The following is an 18,008-nucleotide window of genomic DNA, read 5'->3' as shown; positions in this document are numbered from 1 at the left end:
GCGGTGCGGCCTGGCCCACCTGGCCCCGCTCGGGTCGGGCTCGAGCGGGAACCCGGAGGTGCGCGGCGGGACACCGGTAGGGCGCGGCAGGCGGGGAGTGCGGGGCCACCATCCTAGGAGATGTTGCGGGGGCCGCGGCGGGGTGAGGCCGCGGCGGGCCGGACCCCAGGAGGCTCGGGCCTCCCGGGCGCGCGCTCACGCCCTCGCGCACCTTGGCGGCGGCCCGCGGCGCGGGATGGTACGGCCCAGCGGCGGGCCGACAGCCGCTCTCTCCCCTAGCGAGCGCGCACGCGGCGCTCCAGGGCTTGGCACGCCCCCCGCCCCCCCCGGCTCGCGCCTTGGTACCGTCCTGCCCGCCCGGCGCCCGGGGGAGGCTCTGGCCCGGGCCTCGCTCCCCCTCCTTGCCGCGCGCAGTGGTGGCGGCCACGCCGGGTTCCGGTTCCTGTGGCTGCGGCCGCGGGCGGGCGGTGAGGCTGGGCGAGCTTGCAGCTGGCGCCCCGGCTTGCTGCCCGCGCCTCGCCGCCCCTGGGGCTTGCTGCCTCGCGGGGGCCCGCGCCGCCCCTGCCTCCCCTTCCGGGCCATGGTGCAACCTCAGGGCGCGTCCGTCCCCCGCCGCCGCTGACCCCGGTCCCCCACTCCATGGCCGCCTCGGCGCCGCCCCCACCGGACAAGCTGGAGGGAGGTGGCGGCCCCGCACCGCCCCCTGCGCCGCCCAGCACCGGGAGGAAGCAGGGCAAGGCCGGTGAGAGCGCTGAGGGGGCTGGGGCTGGCGAGGCCGAGAACTCGGGGACCTCGGAGGGAGGGCCGGCGGGCGGGGGAGATGGTGGTCCTCTGGTTGAGGGCCTTAAAGGGAGGGGAGGCTCAGGTGAAAAGGATGGGTAGGTAAAGACCTCTAGGGGTTGGGGGCAGGGGGTCACAGACTGCGGATCCTAGAGTTTGGGCAACCTGGAATTCAGGAGCCACTTGGGAGTCTGAGGGTATCAAGAGATGGGGTGTCTCGTCTCTCATTTAAAGGAAGAGGCAGCTGAGAGTGTCGCATCCGATGTATTTTTCAGAGTGTACTTTTGTTAGTATCTGCGAAGTAAATAAACAAGAGTATATTGACGTTAGAATAGTTCCTTAGACCATGGCTGGGAGAAAGGAGGTTGGGGACACCTCAGAGAAACTTGTTTGTGTCTGCCTTTTACTGCTTTTCCAGGTCTGCAAATGAAGAGCCCAGAAAAGAAGCGAAGGAAGTCAAATACTCAGGTGAATGGTGGTTGGTGATGGGGGTAATTCCTAGTAGCCTCTGTAGGTGCTCTGCTCTGCCAGTCCAGTGTCTGTATCTTGCATCAGCTGCAGGAAGAAGAGAAAGTTGTCTTTCTTGTTCTGTTTCTGGTCCTTTCCTTCAACTTATAACAAATTTTAGGGGTAGGGGTGGGGGTGTGGTGATTTGACCAAAGATCTTATCAGTCAGGATTAGAGCCATCCTTTCCCCCATTTGGCCTGTCCCGGTTCCCTCATGATGATAACAGCTACCACTTACTGAACCTTTTCTAAGTGCCGGGGATTGTGTTAAAATGCTTTTAACAGTTCTGGGAGATAGGCATTGTCACTGTTTTACAAATGAGGAATCTGAGACTTAAAAAAGTTAAATGCCTGCTCAAGGGCCTTGAGGTTACTCTGTGTCAGAGCTAGGATTCCAGTGTAGTTCTGCCTGTTTTCAAAACAGTTACTGGACTATGCTGGTTCTGCTTTCCACCATCTGTTTCTTTGTTGCATTCTAAGGTCCATCTTGATTTAAGGTCTGAGCTGGCCAGTACCAGCCTCCAAAAATGTGGATTGTTCTGGTGCTGTCTTGGTTTAGCTCTGGGTCTCCCCCTCCATGATCCTCTCCCTCATCTTTTCCCCCAGGGCCCTGCATACTCACATCTGACGGAGTTTGCACCACCTCCGACTCCCATGGTGGATCACCTGGTTGCATCCAACCCTTTTGAGGATGACTTCGGAGCCCCAAAGGTGGGGGGTGCAGCCCCTCCATTCCTTGGCAGTCCTGTCCCCTTTGGGGGCTTCCGTGTACAGGGGGGCATGGCAGGCCAGGTACCCCCAGGCTATGGCACTGGGGGTGGAGGAGGTCCCCAGCCTCTTCGTCGACAGCCCCCCCCCTTCCCTCCCAACCCCATGGGCCCTGCTTTCAACATGCCCCCCCAGGGCCCTGGCTACCCACCTCCAGGCAACATGAACTTTCCTAGCCAACCCTTCAACCAGCCTCTGGGTCAAAACTTTAGTCCTCCTGGTGGGCAGATGATGCCAGGCCCAGTGGGGGGATTTGGCCCCATGATCTCACCTACCATGGGACAACCTCCCAGAGGGGAGCTGGGCCCCCCCTCTCTCCCTCAACGCTTTGCCCAGCCAGGGGCACCTTTTGGCCCTTCTCTCCAGAGACCTGGTCCGGGGCTCCCCGGCCTCCCCCCCAACACAAGTCCCTTCCCTGGTCCAGACCCTGGCTTTCCTGGCCCTGCTGGTGAAGATGGGGGGAAACCCTTAAATCCACCTGCTCCAACCGCTTTTCCCCAGGAGCCCCACTCAGGCTCCCCGGCTGCTGCTGTTAATGGGAATCAGCCCAGTTTTCCCCCAAATAGCAGTGGGCGGGGTGGCGGCACCCCGGATGCCAATAGCCTGGCACCCCCTGGCAAGACAGGTGGGGGCTCAGGGCCCCAGCCTCCCCCAGGCCTGGTGTATCCATGTGGTGCCTGTCGGAGTGAGGTGAACGACGACCAAGATGCCATTCTGTGTGAGGTCTCCTGCCAAAAGTGGTTCCACCGCGAGTGCACGGGCATGACTGAGAGCGCCTATGGGCTGCTGACCACTGAGGCCTCTGCTGTCTGGGCCTGTGATCTCTGCCTCAAGACCAAGGAGATCCAGTCTGTCTACATCCGCGAGGGCATGGGGCAGCTGGTGGCTGCTAACGATGGGTGATGCTGGCGAGGTGCCCAGGAAGTGCATATGTTCCTCCCTGCCCTTCCAGGGTGATTGTTTTCCTGTCTGGCTCTTGGTCCTTGTTTCCACCGGCTTCCCATCCCCATGGAGCAGAAAAGGAACTGAGGTGGGCAGGCAGAAGAGCCTGGATTGCTCACTTTTCTGGGAACTTACGTGTTGAGATCTGCAGAGGTCCAGGAAACCAAAGCCCTGCTGAGCAGAGCCGTTTTTGGTGGCTGTCTCTGGAGGCCTAGGGGTGTGGCTGCAAGAGCAAAGAGGCTGGCGGAAGATCTGAAGGGCAGGGGAGTACCCCTACAGATGATGGATGCCCCCCGGCACCTGTGCCTAACACTCTGCTCTAGCCCCACAGCTCCAGCCTTAGTTTTTGGAGTCCAGTATTAGAGGTTTCTGGCCAGAGGAGTTGGGGTCTCTTCCCGTCTCTGCAATAGCCCTTTCAGGGGCGCTGGGAGACAGCTTTAGGGAATAAATGGAGATTTTACCCTTTTCCTGTGTTCCCCTTTCCTCCTCTGAGACCTACCCAACTCCTCCTCCCTCAGAGAACCAAATAGCTTGAAGAAGCAGGAGAGTACGTGGCTATGGCAGTTTCTTGGTGATTTGGGGCTTCAAGACAGTAGGTAAGAGATGCTGTCAGGACATACCTCCCTCATACCAAAGTCACTGGTCCTTTCTCAGCCTCTCTTGTGCTTTTTCCCTAATGACCATATTTTTGCCAAAAATTGGGATGTGTGGTCTGACAGACCAGAATATTTGAGGTTTGGATTGTCCTGGAAGCCTGAACTCTGTGGTTGTACCCCCCCGCGTCGTCCCCCCCCCCCCCATTCTGTTGCACATTATTCTCAGCGCTGGTCTTCAACTTTTGGCACCCTTACTTCCCTGCTTCCCTGGTTTGACTGAAGAAAGCTTGAAAAGGTGCAGAGCCCTCATACCTCATTTTTTCTGATGAAAGGATCTCTGTCGCAGCCTGTGGGTGGGGGAGGCTGCGGCACCCTCACTGCCATGGTACTAACATGCAGTCCAGAGCCTAGATGATTTTTGCTTCTCTCTTTCCCTGCTACTCTTAATATTGTCTCTGGCCTGGTGATCTAGCTGTTCTCATGCTTATCAGCCAGGGTCCTGCACTGGGCTTTGTTTTTATTTTATTTTTAAAGCACTGCCTGCTAGAGATGGCCCTGGGGCCTGATCAGGAGCTCCTCACAGCTGCTCTGTCTTCTTTTCAGCTCTGCACACATTCCTCAGTGGGGCAGGGACTGCAGGCTTGGGGTGTGGCCCTGAGAGGGGCTGGTGGTCCCCTGCACCCACTTCTCCCGGGACCCTAGCATGTGAAGAGAAGACAAAGGTATACTGCAGAACTCTTGCCTGCCAAGGTGGAGCATATAGCCTTTGAGGTTGTGAGAAAGAAGGGAGCAGCTTCTGGGCTTCTCTCCTCCAGCGTTCCCTGCCATAGAACAGCAGAGATGGCAAACCCGCCCCGCGCCCCCCCCCCCCCACCGCGTCCGCACTGCTCAACTTTGTGTTGTGTTTGTGGTTCTGTTTGCCCCTCTTTCATCTGTTGCGGGTTTCATGGTCTCCGCCATCTCTGCATTTTGTAAGATGGCTCCTGGGGGCGGGGGGTGTCTGCCCAGTCCCTCTGTCCCTCCACTGCTTTTTGGAAGAAAGAGGGAGTGGCAGAGATGTGGTGGTGGGGAAAAGTTTTGTGCGGTTGGATTAATAAAATGACTTGGAAAATCTAGACCGGGACTCCTTGCTGTTGGTGTGTACAAGGTTGCAATGAGCCAGTCACCGCTGGTCAGGATGGTTAGGGGTGAGGATGTGTATACCGCAGAGTCCCTGGAAGTGGGAACGGCAGAAAGATTCAGGCCCCTGAACTGCCCCTGGTACAAGGCGCAGAGCCCAGGGAGGCCTCTTTGCCCCACCTCTCCCCCTGTGTCCCTGCTGTGAGAAACAAGTTTCCTTTCTGAGCACATTCCTGGGCCCGGCCTGGAGCCAAGCAGGAGCTTTGACTCCAAGGTTTCAGGGAGACAACTGCCATTAGAGCTTCTGGGTTTAACTCCCACACTCCCACTCCTGAGTTGTTTGGATTAGGGGTCGAGCGTAGCTCCAGGGGTGGGAGAAGGGGCTGCCCTGGTCTAGCAGATTTCATTTTTGGATGCTTTTCAGGCGCCCCCCGCCTCCCCGCCATTTTTAAAAAAAATAGCGGCATCCTTAATCCGCACTGGAGCAGGGTGAGTAGAGTAGCAGGAGGACTATTTCCAACCCACCATTTGCCACTGTCCCTTCCCCCATCCTGCAGCTGTCTCTGTCTATCCTGGGACCAACCTGGCCCCTTGTCCTGGAGATGCCATCCCCTTGCCTTTCAGTTTTGGGACTTCCCTCCAGAAGTTGTTCAGACACTAGGAAAGGAGGAAACGTGACCCCAGATTCAGTTTGCTGGAACCCCAGTATCGCACCCGGAGGTAAGCCCAGGTTTAGGGGCACTGCAGTCCCCCTGCCCTCCACTGGCTCTCAAGTCTAGCTGTTATTGGCCAAAAGTTTCCGCCCCCTCAGGGAAGTTGACTTTCCATTGGCCAGTCCCCAGTCACATGACTTTCTTTTCTCGGGGCTGTAAAGGCGGAGAGGCAGCAACAAGTTCAGCTGAAGACTGAAGCAAGAGCTGGGTCAGGTAATGCCCTAGGGGGTAAGGGGCCATAGAGATCCCTAAGAGAGGAACGGTAGGGGAGAGGAAGGGCAGAACTCGGAAGGGTTGGGCTCCACCGAGGATCTATAGAGCTGTTGGTCACTTCTGGGCTGGGGGAAGGGGGATGATGGGCGGCCGTTTCCTAAACAGGAACTTGCTCTAGGTCCCCCAGACAAGTCTTTGTAGCCGTAGGTCCTCTGCTTTAGAGGTTTGGGAAATGAAAACCTCTTAGAGGGGTTGAAATTAGCTGGACGAGATTTCCCAGCTTTGTACAGAGCGGGAGAGCTCCCCCTTTAGCCGTCTTTTAGAAATAGCACAAATCCCTGACAATCCTTACAGGATGTTTTTGCTGAATCCTGCCTGAATGAAAAGGGAGGGAGTAGTGAGGAGGGGGTGGAGGTGGGTTTTCTTCCAGGAGGTTGATGAGAAGAAAGAGATCTGAAAACAGCAGGGAAGGGTGGAAATTAAACAGCAGAAGGAACTTCCTAATAAGGCAGTGGGATGCTGGCTTGGGAGAACAAGGAGATCTTTTGGAATCTTGGGTGAACCCAACCAAGAGAGAGATACCAACCAGGGTTTGGAACCCTGAGTGCAGGGGTTTCAGACCGTCTTCTGTTTGGGTCTCAGAAGTGTTTGTCTTGTTGACCCAAATACCGTTGCTGGTTTCCATGGAGACAGTGGGTCTGACATCACCCTGGTTGCCATGGTGCCTGGTTCTGGAGGACCCGAGCAGGCTGTGCACAGCCAGGGATAAACAGGGACTTCAGCACAAGCTGCTGCCACTTCCTTCCTGCCACCACCTGTTAAGAGTCACACGCAGCAACTGGGGATGGGGAGATGATGACAGAATGGTGGGGGTGGGGTCTGAGACCAGAAGGCAGCACAGTGATGATTCTGTGGATGCCTGTAGAAGCCGGCCAGGGGTGTCCTGTTGGATGTGGTGTGGGGAAGTCATTGTACTCATTCTCCTTTCTCCTTGTGGGATAGGTGCATGTGTCTGGGGGGCATGGATATTTAGGGACACTGTGAGGTATCCTTCATCTGTCCTGGGCTTAGATCTTGGTTGGCAAGGGCCACAGGAAGTTTTTAGCGCATCGTGTAGGACTCACACTAGCTCAAAAGAAGGGGGAAGCGTGGTGGTTTCCCAAGGTAGAACTACCACACTTCTACCCCAGTCTCACTTCCTCTTCCCAGGGTTTCCTTTCAGAGTCCTTTTCCACTTGCCACCCTTCTAGCCCCTCAGCAAGTAGTTATGTAACTTCCTCTAAAGGGTCACAATCCAGGACTCTAGGGGGTCAGCTCATCTATCCCTCCATCTTTATGCCGGGTCCCAGTTGCAAGCCTGGGGTGATAGCCTTGGCCATGGATGGAGGGGTAGGTCCCTCTCTACTTATCCTGCCTTGTGTCAGGCTTTGGAAGCTGGCGTAACTTCCCACCCCCACCCAGCCAAGTCAGAGCAGACTAGCAGGGGATAGGACTACAACTCTGATTTTTGTCCATGCTTTGCAAGCTGTAAAGTGCTTTATACATGATAGCTGCCATAAATCCCTTTTGCCAGTCTCCTTCAAGTTCCCTAAGATGAAACTCTCTAGGTTACTAAGAAGGGAAATGACTTAGAATGGAGAGTGCGAGTGACAAAGAGATTTACTAAAGGTACATTCAGGTGGATCTAAGCTATGCCAGTTGTTCTCAACCCTGGCTGCACATGAGAATCATTTGGGAGATTTAAAAAAAGGTCCATGCCTGAGCCTGACCCTTGAACCCAGTTGTATTAGAATCTTAGGTGATTCCATTGTGCACCCAGTGTACAGGACCCCTGAACTAGACCATGCAAAGGACTTATGGTGGGTGATGGGTGGGTGACTTGGGGCTGAAGGAGGCCATTGAGTCTTCTCTCCTAGGACCTGGGGGAGGAGGTGGTGATTGTGCGGGAGGCTGGGGGAGTGAAGGGAGGGCTGGGTTGTTCCCCACTCTTATTAGCTGTTCGTTGTTGGCAAGTCAAGTCAGCCGATCTTCTGGGCTTCATTTCTCTTCATTTTTCCCTGACTATAACGTGAGAGAGTTGGCCTGGATCTTTCCCAAAGCCTTTCCAGCTCTATGCTTCTCTGACCTTTCAAGGTCAGTTCCATTTCCCAGCTTCTCAAGAGCTCTTTTGGTCCCTGGGAGAGGCAAGCTTCACTGTGGCTGTTGGTAGGTTCTGATTTGCAAGGCAAATACTGCCCCGAAGAGTTGAGGTGTTGGGGTCAGAGGACTGGAACTAGGCTGGTTCTGGAAGTGGCTGCCTAGCACTTAAACCTTGGAACCCAGTCGAGGCTGCTGTCTCCATCCTGCCTCCCCTGAAGGGAGCTGGGGTCCTTAAGAGAGCCTCTCTCTGCAGGTGGCAGCCTCAGCGGCCCCGGGGGACCTCAGCAACTATGGCCTCCTGCCCAGACTCGGACAATAGCTGGGTGCTTGCCGGCTCAGAGGTAGGAAAAGCAGACCTGGGAACCATACGGAATGGGGGTTCCTGCAGGTCTGGGCTGCTTTCTGGGTCTGTCCCCTTCTTGGTCTTGGTGACCACGTGCTTCACCTCCTGCTGGCTGTGAGAGGAACTCCAGTGGCAGGGAGAAGGCAGTCAGGCCCCAGGAGTCAGGTGTTGGGACTTGGACCATGCCTTGAAGGAGGGAAATCGCTGGGGTAAGCTGTGAGAAGTAGGGGAGACATTCTGGCGGGGAGACCAGCATGAGGCAAGGTTCTGAGGCAACGATGGGAGAGCCATGCTGGGGGAGACCAAGGAGTCCCCTCGGAAGAGGTGGAGACATGGGTGAGACGGTGTTGAAGTGAGGTTGGGCCAGGGCCTGGGAACCTCCAGGAGAGGCCTGAGGAGCCTGGCTCAGGCATTCGGACCTCCTCTTGATGGGAAATCACGGAAGGGCTCTGAGTTGAGGGCAGTCAGGACGTCACTGCCTTGGGCAGAGGGTGCAGCAGCTCTGTGGGCTGAGTGCAGGCAGGGGGAGAGCGTTTCGAAGGCCCTGGAGTTCAGGCTGTAGTTGGTGGGATGGACTCCTGTGCCCCAAAGCTACTGAGAAGGGGGCTGGCGGGACGACTGGCTGAGTGGCTGGAGGAAGTTTGTCAAGGGCTTGGTGGTCCTGCAGGGAGGGGAGAAGGTGAGGAGCTTGAGTTAGAGACGTCAGGTTTGAGTGGCCTTGAGGAGACCAGTTGAGAGTGAGGGAGCTGCCCTCAGCATGATGCTGGAGCAGGACCCGCGGACTGAAGCTGGCCGGCACGGGGGACGGACACCATGCTCCCAGCCAGAGCCCTGGCCGCCTGTTGAGGTGCCTTTGCTGACAGCTGGGCGACCTTGGGCCAGCATTTTGCCTCTCTGTCCTCCCCTGTAAAAGGGGAGTTGTGATTCTTGCCTCGTAGGAGGGGCCGTGAGAAAAAAGTGACTTGGAAATTGTAAAGAAACATACGAAGGTCAACAGTTATTCTTGGAAGGCTAGCGGGAGCCCCGGATGGAATGAGCGGGCGGTGGGCCTGTCAAGGGGGCGTGTGCGGAGAAAGGAGAGGCCGTGGCTGAATGGTCGGGCTGAGAGCAGCCTGGGAGACAGGCTGGCTGTGGCTGGGACGCGTCGGGCTCCTGTCAGCTCCTGGCAGACGGGTGGGTGGGGAGCGGGGAAAGGCCAGAAAAGCTTGGAAGATGTATCTAGAGTGGGTGGCCCGTTGTGAGGGCAACTGTGGGGAAGCCTGTGGGGGACTGGACTGTGAACCTTAGGCGTCCAGGGGACTTTGTTCTCTTGCCATCCTCCCACCTTCCAACCGATAACTGAGTTGGTCACTTGTGGGGACGGAGACCAGGCTCTAGCCGGCTTCTCTGGAGAGGTGGGGGGCACCACGTTTTTACCGTGGTCCAGTGCCTTGGTCCAGTGGTGCTTCTTCATTTAACAAAAACTTGGCCTCCGAAAGTTCCTCCGAGCAGCACGTGAGGTTAGGGAGTGGCCGCACCCTGTGCCGCGCTGAGATGTTGCAGTACCAGCCCCCTTCCCACTGCGGAGTGTGTTATGCTTTTGTGAGATGTGGTTTGGGGTCCCTGCACAGTGCGGCTGGTCCCAGCACCCCAGTAGAGCACCCTGTGCTCTTGGTTTCGTCCTGCCGTCCTTCCTCTGGAGCAGTCCTTCTGCTTGTGCCCCTCCCCCCAGAGCCTACCTGTGGAGACGCTGGGCCCTGAGTCCAGGATGGACCCAGAACTTGAGAGAGCTCCCGGGGCCCCTCGGAGTCCCTCCAAGGCAGCTGCGAAGGAATTAGCTGGAACCTTGGATGGAAAAGGTAACAGGGCCTTCCTGAGGGTGGGGTGCAGCTCTCCTCCATGTTTCCCAGTTTCCTCAGGGAGAGGGAGGCTGGTTGGTCTTATTTCCTGCATTAATCTCAGTTTAAGACCTTCCCTCATTCCATCCTGGCTTTCTCCTGCCCCTTCCAACCTGGTCGGGGCCTACAGGAGCCAGAGGGCCGGGCCGGACATTCATTTAGGGGGTAGTGGTGTTTTTCCTGAGCCTTTTTTCCTGCCACAGAGACCCTGTTCCAGAGTGAGAGCTCCCAGTCTGGGTGCATTCTGCCAGAAGAGACGGAGGCCACGGTGAGGACCTTTTCCGGGGAAAGGGAGGGACATGGGGAGGGCCTGGAGCTGCTCACAGCTGTGTCTGCATCAGGGTGTCCTGGAAGGTGATGATCATGGAGTGGAGCCCCCTGGCCCGGGAGATACAGAGGCCCAGGGAGACTTGGAGGAGCCCCCGGAAGTGGTAGGCCTGGGACCGGACGCACAGGACCTGGAGGATCAGAGCCCCCCCCCCAGCCTGTCCTCATCCCCCAAAACAGGTGAGAGTCCTCCTTGTTTCCCCCGTCACTGTCCTTCCAGGAGGTGTTGGAGTGGGAGTGGATATTGCTACTGAGCGCAGCTCTGGTCCAGGCCCCAGGACTTAACAGCTTGTTGTCCTCCTTAAATTGTATCAGTGAGTCCTCATCTCCACCCCTGGGGACACTGAGGCCTAGGTTAAGTCACACAGTCGGTAAGTGGCGGGGCCTAGGTCTGGTCGACTCTTTCATCTCTACTGTGGGGCCTCCTCTTTTCTCACCTCTAGATTCAGCTCTGATTCCCTGAGTCCTTTCTGTGTGTCAGTTCTGGGGAAGGAGGTTGGCTTCATGGCCTGTGTAAGAGGTGGGCTAGTCTGAGCCAAGATGCAAGTCAGACCTATGAGGGGTGCAAAAAAGAAGGTGTGATTTAGGTGCTCCCACAGGAGGGGAAGGGTGGTTCAGTCGGGACAGGTTGAGGCGAAGGGAGGGGCAGAGACTGGTGGGGACAGGGTCACACTGGAGGTGACATTTGAGTGGCGCCTTGAGCAAAGAGTAGGCTTTTGGTAGGTAGGGTAGGAGGAAGGGGACATTCCAGGCCAAGGCTTGCAGCGCCAGCAGAGGGATGGGGCCCCCTGTCTTGTGCTGAGGAGGCTGTGTCCAAGGCTGGTGGGTCCGTCTCTGTTGAGGGGTGACAGGGTGGAGGGGAGGCTGGGGGTTGGGGCCATTTAGGGGGCAAATGCAGCGGTCAGACAAAGCTGATGAAGACCTGAACTAAGGCAGATACAAGGCGTATGACAGTGAGGTGCTTAGGTGTCGAATTGTTGAACTGTGTGCGTGTGAGATGAAGAGGAGGGCTGAGGTTGGCTAGGTGGGAACAGCAGTGTCTTGCCCTGCAGCGGGGGAAGCACCAGAAGAAAACCAGTTTGGAGGGCAGTGTGTTGCGTGTTTGGTCCCCAGGGACACCCAGGTGGGGGTGGCCGGGAGGCAGTCACACTTCCAGGCCTGAAGCTCTAGGGAGGCCAGGTCGGGAGTTATGGATGAGGGACTTATCCGCTCTGGGGGAAGCCAGCAGCGTGGGTGAGATAGCGGGTGACTGTGTGTTCGGTGAGAAGAGCAGAAAACCAGAAATAGTGCCAGGAAGACCTCTGCCTCTGGGACCAGGAAGAGCCAGGGATTGAGAAGAGGCACCGAGAAGGAGTGGCCAGGGTTTGGACAGAACCCAGACCTGGGAGGGTGGGAACAGCTGCAGGAGCTCGATGCGAGGCACGTGTGGGAGGACGCAGGGCGCTTTTAGTATGAAAGCTGCTCTTGTAGTTTGTAGATTGAAAGGACTGGTCTCCTGCATCCAGGGGTGGTCACTGATGCCCTGGCAGACATGGGCAGGGTCTCCACGTGCCCCCTCTGTGGTCAGGGCTGGGGGCCTCTCGTGCTTGCCTCTTGTTTCCCGTCTCTCTGTGTGTCCCATCTCTCCCATTGCTTTACCGTCCTGTCTCCATCCCTTCCTGCAGCTTGGTCCAGGGAGGAGGCCCACTGCTCCAGCAGTGAGGACGACACCGACGTGGACGTGGAGGGTGTGCGGAGACGGCGGGGCCGGGAGCCCAGCACTCCTCGGCCCGCAGCCCCCCTGAGTGTGGAGGAGCAGGCTGGGGGCGAGGGTGCAGGCGGGGAGTTGGGCATCTCCCTCAACATGTGCCTCCTTGGGGCCCTGGTTCTGCTGGGCCTGGGTATCCTCCTCTTCTCCGGTGAGTGGTCTCTCCCCTGCTGGGGCCTTGAGCCTCCACTCTGGCCCCTCTTGCCCTCCTGCTGTACTTTCACCCCATTCCACCCCTTCATCTGAGGGCCTGGCCAGACTCCTCTGTCTCTATTTCAGGTGGTCGCTCAGAGTCTGAAAGTGGTGAGTGAGGATGGGCCCCCGGCTCGTGTCTGTCCCCTTCCAGCCCTGAGGGGGGCTTGATGGGGGCCGTTCTTTGGGGCAGGAGTAGGGATGCTGGGGGCTGTACATGTTTTGCTCAGGTACGGGCCTTGTCAGCTCTTCAGGCTGACCCTTGACCCTTTACCTTGCTGGATCTCTCAGCCGTAGGGCGGGTCCAGGGCAGGAGGGTGACTGTGTGTTGGGGATGGGGAGAGGGCTCTGTGTGCCTTGGGGCCCATTTCAGGATTTCACTTTCCCACAGGGCCTGCGGAGGAAGTGGACCTGCAGGTCTTCCCAGATTCCGGGTCAGATACTGAGATGCAGGAGGCTGAGGGGGATGGGCAGGCATGTGTGACTGTCTCCGTGGGGGTGAGGGGCCTGGTGGGGGAGATTCAGGGCTGCCTGGGTTGTGGGCGGGGGCAGGGGTGACTGGCTCCTTTGCCCTTAGGATGAGCTAAAGCAGCGGCTGCAGACCTCAGTGCCGCCTGACAGTGTCCCCAGTCTGCAGAACATGGCCCTTCTGCTGGACAAGCTGGCCAAGGAGAACCAGGATATCCGGCTGCTGCAGGCCCAGCTGCAGGTGGGCACAAGCAGGAGGGGGTGGGCTAGACACCCTCCCTAGGCCAGGTGTCTGTCTGTCCTAGTGTCCTCCCCCAAAAGAAGTTTCCTGTGTTCACTCACACACCTTGACCCCCTCCCTTTCCCACTATAGTCAAGTCAGCTTCTTAATTCTCTGTTCGTGTCCTGAATGCTGAGGGTTAGGCCAGGACTGGCACACCTGCTTCACGTGGCATGCCACCTCTGCTTGGTTGGCGTGGTCTGCCGGGAGCATTGTGTGGAGAAGGATTTGAAGAACATGCCTAGGTTCAATGGGAAAGAAGTGCTGGGATCGATTAATAATGTCTGCTCTGGGTATGGAAGGTGGAAATTGGGCAACAAGAGCCACGTCTTGGCTATCTTTTGGTGAATCGGAGAAGTGTGTGCTTATGAAAGGATATAGAAACTAAGGCCTGTGATGGAATTTGGGGATCCCAGGATCTGCTGAAGGGTGCAGATGGCGTAGGGGATGAGAACCAAATCCTCTGAGTTTCCCGGACCATAAAGGCTATAATAGAATGGAATTAGGGGGGAAGGCACTGGGTCCGTCCTTGACTTCTCCTTGTGCCCTCCATCCCTACTCTTGTCCCAGGCCCAGAAGGAAGAGCTTCAGAGCCTGATGCATCAGCCCAAAGGGCTACAAGAGGAGAATGCCCGGCTCCGAGGGGCCCTACAGCAGGGCGAAGCCTCCCAGCGGGCCCTGGAGTCAGAGCTGCAGCAGCTGCGGGCCCGGCTCCAGGGTCTGGAGGCTGACTGCGTCCGGGGCACAGATGGGGTGTGTCTCCATTGGGGCAGAGGCCCGCAGGCTGGCAGGGCCACCAAGGAGCAAGGCCCCATTGGGCAGGAGTCAAGCCCTGGATTCCTAGAGCAGAAGGAACAGCTAGAGGCTGAGGCCCGGGCATTAAGGCAAGAGTTGGAGAGGCAGCGGCGGCTGCTGGGGTCTGTGCAGCAGGACCTGGAGCAGAGCTTGAGGGAGGTGGGCCGAGGGGACCCAGCCCGTGCTGGCCTGGCTGAGCTGGGTCACAGGCTGGCCCAGAAGCTGCGGGGCCTGGAGAACTGGGGCCAGCGCCCTGGGGTCCCTGCCAATGTCTCAGAGGCCTGGCATCAGGATCCTCACTTCCAGAGTTCCAGGAAGTGGAGTGGAAAGGAAAAGTGGTGGGATGGGCAGAGGGACCAGAAGACTGAGCACTGGAAACATAAGAAGGAGGAATCTGGCCGGGAAAAGAAAAAGAGCTGGGGGGGTGAGGAGGACAGGGAGCTGGCGGGGAGGTGGAAGGAGGGCAAGCCAAGGGTGGAGGGGTGGGCCAGCAAGAAGGATGGCAAGCGACAGGGTTCCAAGGAGACCCCCAGGAAAAGTGGGAGCCCCCAGTCCTCCGGAGAAAGGCAGAAACACCCTCGGTGGAAGGGGGGAGCTAAAGTCAGGGATGACCCCCTGCCACCCTGGGCAGAGCTGTCGAGGCATAAGTACCAGGCACCGCAGGGCTGCTCGGGTGTGCACGAGTGTGCCCGTCAGGAGGGCCTGGCCTTCTTCGGCATGGAGCTGGCCCCCGTGCGGCAACAGGAGCTGGCCTCTCTGCTGAGGACGTACCTGGCGCGGCTGCCCTGGGCCGGGCAGCTGACCGAGGAGCTGCCCCTCTCTCCTGCTTACTTTGGTGAGGATGGTATCTTCCGCCACGACCGCCTCCGCTTCCGGGACTTTGTAGATGCCTTGGAGGACAGCCTGGAGGAGGTGGCGGTGAGACAGACAGGTGATGATGATGAGGTGGATGACTTTGAGGACTTCATCTTCAGCCACTTCTTGGGAGACAAAGCACTGAAGAAGAGGTAGGCAGCTGTAGGGGAGTTGGGTTGGTGGGACAGAACAGGAGGCGATGATGGAGCTGGGGCCCCTGACCTGGGGGTCTTCAGTTTGAAGTTTTATGTCTGCTGTTAGGTCTCCACTAACCAGTGCTTTTCCTGTCTTCCCTTGAGAGTAGGAAGCTGTCTGTGCTCCCCCCGGAGTGGCCCTGGGGAGGCCCCTTTTGGGTTGGGGTTTTCCTCCCCGGTTGCCCTATACTGCCCGTACCTGCGTGACCCCGGAGGTGAGAGAGCTTGCTTCCCGCCTTCCAGCCTGCCCAGCTGGGGCCTTCATCCTGGGAGACCAGGTCCGGCCACACCCCCTCCCCCCAATATGATTGATGGTGACTGCCTGTGTCGCCTGTCTTAGTAGGAACAGGGTTCCCTCTCCTCAGGGAGCCCCTTCTCATCCTGTGACATTGTTCTCTAAAGGCCTCTTCCTGCCCCCACCCCATGCCTCCCCGCAGGTCTGGGAAGAAGGACAAACATTTGCGGAACCCCAGAGTTGTGGGGCCCAGGGAGGAACACAGCCACCACCGCCGGGGCTGAGGCCGCGTGTTATCTATCCCCTGGGAACCGTTAAACTGCCACCTCCCTCGGCTTGGTGTCCTTGGATATCCTTCCCAGAGGAGAGCGGAGATCACCCAGCCCTGCACTGATGCCACTTGTGCTAGAAAAAGGCCTTAGCCGGGCCTGCCTTGCTCTCTATGCAAATGTATGCAAATGCTCAGGGCCGTGGGCTGTGACCCTTGCAGCCTGATTGTATCACGCCAGTGTGTAGGGGGGATGGGAGAGAAACCTGTTTTTGGGGGGTGGGGTGGAGGTAGGGGGTGTGGGGGCAATTCTAATTGTGAAGTCAGAGAGCTTTGCTCCTCTTGTGTGGGGGGGGCGGGGGGGGGAGGAGGAGGGCCCAGAGTGGGCCCCTTGGCTGCACAGGCTGCCCTGTGCCCCCCCGGGGATTTGACAGGCCTGGCTGGAGGCCCAGCCTGAGGGCTCCCCCTGGGGTTTTGTCAGATTTGGAAGGCGCTGGCCCCAGCAGGGTGAAGTCCCCTTTTTAGCCCTGCTCCTCACGTGGCCTCACCTCCCCATGTGAACTGTAGACTTGGATCCCAATAAAATGCGGTTGGAGCTGTGACACTGGGTGGGGGCTCTGTCACTTGGGGCTGTTTCTGAGCACAAGGGACACCCATGCCCACCACCTTGTAGGCACTGGTACGCACCTTCTCTCATATACGCCTCTCCCTGTCACCTCACCCTTGCAGCAAACCTCAGACCCTCTGGGCTGCAACGCCCCATTTTGCCCACAGCTGCCTTGGCTGCACCCCTGGGAGATGTAGAAATATGTGAGTAGGTTTTGGAGTCTGAGCCTTGGGCTCAAATCCAGGTTGAGTGATTTTGGGCAAGTTAATCCCTGGGAGCCTTGGGTTTCTAATCCTCAAAAAAGGAGATTGAGGGGCTAGGGAAGACATTAAATAAAGCAATGTTAAAAAAAAAAATACCTGTCCTGTATTTGATTTCACTCCCTTCAGGGTGTGGAGGAGGGAAGAGAAGGGGAGCCCCCCCCCCCGCCCCCCCCCCCCGCCCGCCCTGCTTCTTGTTTGGGGAGGTGAGGGAACCACTAGGTGGCGCCTTGGCTCCACATTTGCTCCAGCTCTCACCTCCCTCACTACTCAGTACCCCAAATCTCGGACCCCCACCCCGCTGACTTGGGCCGGTTCTCTGGCTGACTCGCCCAGGAAGACCCAGATTCCCTTGGGCTTCTCTTTAGGAAGTCCTTCCTGACTGGGCTTCTTGATTGTCCTGGAATTGGCCTGGAAATCCCCTTGGGAGTGTAGGGGACAGCATGACTGGTGTGACTTCGGGCTGCGTCAAAGGAGTGCGTTAGTGAAGCTGAGGGGGCCTGCCCAGAAGGGGGCTGTGATTGACAGCAGGTGCTTCTGTCACGCTAGGCCGGATGGGCCGCTCACTGTTAAAGGGCTTTAGGTGTATTAGCTCATTTAATTCAGCGGTGGGGTGGGGTCGGGTGGGGCGGGGCAGGGCAGGCTGGGGATGGAACAAGGTCCACTCATTCAGGAAACATTTACAGTCCATTGTGTACCAGAGCGGCGAGGCACTGAGAATACAGAGGCGTGTTCAGGAGTTTATAGTCCAGTGGAGCCTGCTTTCTGCAGCACAAGGGACTGCAGTTAGACTTAGAGAAGAACTTGCTCCTAGGCAGAGGGTCACTGAAACGGGGCTTTAGGAAAGGAGTCTTCTATTTCTGGGGTAGGGGTCAGGAGGAGTAAGTACAGGTTGGTCTGGGGCCAGGGTCATCCTGGCTTTGTGGAGCATCATCCGCTTGAGGAAGCCTGCTTGACTCTGTTCACGTTGCTTGCCTTCTGCAGGTGCTCAAAATTTATGCTGCCTGGATGCAGGCTAGGCCTTAGGCGGGAGTCCGTGTCCTGGGAGGGGGGCTGTGCTGAGGGGAGGGGACACAAACTGGCCCCCTGGGTTCCCAGAGGGTGTGGCCTGCTTGGGGCGTCTCAGTTTCGGTTTCTAGGGCCCATTTCCTTCGTTTGCATAACGAACTCTCAGGGACGCTAGGAAGTCCCCCCAAGCCCCCTCCTCGTTCTTAGCCACTCAGGAAGTAGCTATGCTGAGCCGGAGGTTTCTGACACTGCTGAAGCAGGAAGAAAAAGCCATGAACCCAAGGGGTATGTTGGGGAGGGGCCAGGACACCTGGGACACTGGCCATTCTGATTACCCTCTCTCAGGTGCCCTGGTAGCGATCCTCATGCCCGTCATAGGTCATGAGGCCACCGTCTCCATCACACCCACGCATCCGCAGCAGCCGTGGTAAAGTGGGGGCCCCCAAGTCCCAGATCATAGGATGCTCTCCGATCATAGGCCCAGAAGGTGGACATGATCCAAGGAGGCTGGTGCTGGGGGACAGCGCTCCCTCCTTCCCATAGGGCTGGGGACACCTTCTGGCCATGCGGGGGTGGGGGGAGCCTGTGTGTAGACCCACTGGACTCCGTCACATGGCCCTGCTTGCCTCTGGTCTGGGTCTGGTCTGGGCCCTTCCAATTTAAGCGCTTGGAATTTTAAGCACTTGGCTTTTCTGCCCTTTCCTATGGGAACTCCCCCAGCTAAGAGCTCAGCTCTGGGTGCCTTGGGGGGAATCACTGGAGATGGGGCCCAGTG

General features: G+C 57.9%; 2 protein-coding genes across 5 annotated transcripts; both read left to right on the top strand.

Moving 5' to 3' along the window:
• The first annotated feature begins 444 nt into the window (after window positions 1-444).
• On the top strand, window positions 445-2,963 carry PYGO2 (pygopus family PHD finger 2). Its single transcript, XM_057725399.1, has 3 exons — window positions 445-742; window positions 1,199-1,248; window positions 1,894-2,963. The coding sequence occupies exons 1-3, from the start codon at window positions 640-642 to the stop codon at window positions 2,956-2,958; spliced, it is 1,218 nt and encodes a 405-aa protein (XP_057581382.1). The 5' UTR covers window positions 445-639; the 3' UTR covers window positions 2,959-2,963.
• On the top strand, window positions 1,217-16,302 carry PBXIP1 (PBX homeobox interacting protein 1). Of its 4 annotated transcripts, XM_057725395.1 has the most exons (13): window positions 1,217-1,248; window positions 1,894-1,998; window positions 3,516-3,593; window positions 8,031-8,118; window positions 9,832-9,958; window positions 10,201-10,265; window positions 10,339-10,504; window positions 11,989-12,222; window positions 12,351-12,374; window positions 12,655-12,737; window positions 12,841-12,972; window positions 13,582-14,813; window positions 15,293-16,302. In XM_057725395.1, the coding sequence occupies exons 2-13, from the start codon at window positions 1,979-1,981 to the stop codon at window positions 15,372-15,374; spliced, it is 2,331 nt and encodes a 776-aa protein (XP_057581378.1). In that variant the 5' UTR covers window positions 1,217-1,248; window positions 1,894-1,978; the 3' UTR covers window positions 15,375-16,302. The 4 variants fall into 4 exon arrangements, with proteins under 4 accessions (XP_057581378.1, XP_057581379.1, XP_057581381.1 ...); XM_057725396.1 differs by lacking the exon at window positions 3,516-3,593 and having other exon boundaries at window positions 1,218-1,248; XM_057725398.1 differs by lacking the exons at window positions 1,217-1,248; window positions 1,894-1,998 and adding an exon at window positions 5,337-5,432 and having other exon boundaries at window positions 3,552-3,593.
• Window positions 16,303-18,008: the final 1,706 nt, after the last annotated feature.

Source organism: Hippopotamus amphibius, chromosome 1, assembly GCF_030028045.1.
Source record: "Hippopotamus amphibius kiboko isolate mHipAmp2 chromosome 1, mHipAmp2.hap2, whole genome shotgun sequence".
In the NCBI taxonomy this organism is placed as follows: domain Eukaryota; kingdom Metazoa; phylum Chordata; class Mammalia; order Artiodactyla; family Hippopotamidae; genus Hippopotamus; species Hippopotamus amphibius.
The sequence above is the reverse complement of the archived record's forward strand: the minus strand, read 5'-3'. Positions and strand labels throughout refer to the sequence as shown.

Excerpts from the sequence above, each read along its gene's own strand:
- PYGO2 (XM_057725399.1), top strand. The coding sequence starts at position 640 with ATGGCCGCCTCGGCGCCGCCCCCACCGGACAAGCTGGAGGGAGGTGGC. Across the intron at positions 743-1,198 it reads GAGGAAGCAGGGCAAGGCCG|GTCTGCAAATGAAGAGCCCA; the intron begins GTGAGAGCGCTG and ends CTGCTTTTCCAG. Across the intron at positions 1,249-1,893 it reads GAAGGAAGTCAAATACTCAG|GGCCCTGCATACTCACATCT; the intron begins GTGAATGGTGGT and ends CTTTTCCCCCAG.
- PBXIP1 (XM_057725395.1), top strand. The coding sequence starts at position 1,979 with ATGACTTCGGAGCCCCAAAG. Across the intron at positions 12,738-12,840 it reads AGGCTGAGGGGGATGGGCAG|GATGAGCTAAAGCAGCGGCT; the intron begins GCATGTGTGACT and ends CTTTGCCCTTAG. Across the intron at positions 14,814-15,292 it reads GACAAAGCACTGAAGAAGAG|GTCTGGGAAGAAGGACAAAC; the intron begins GTAGGCAGCTGT and ends GCCTCCCCGCAG.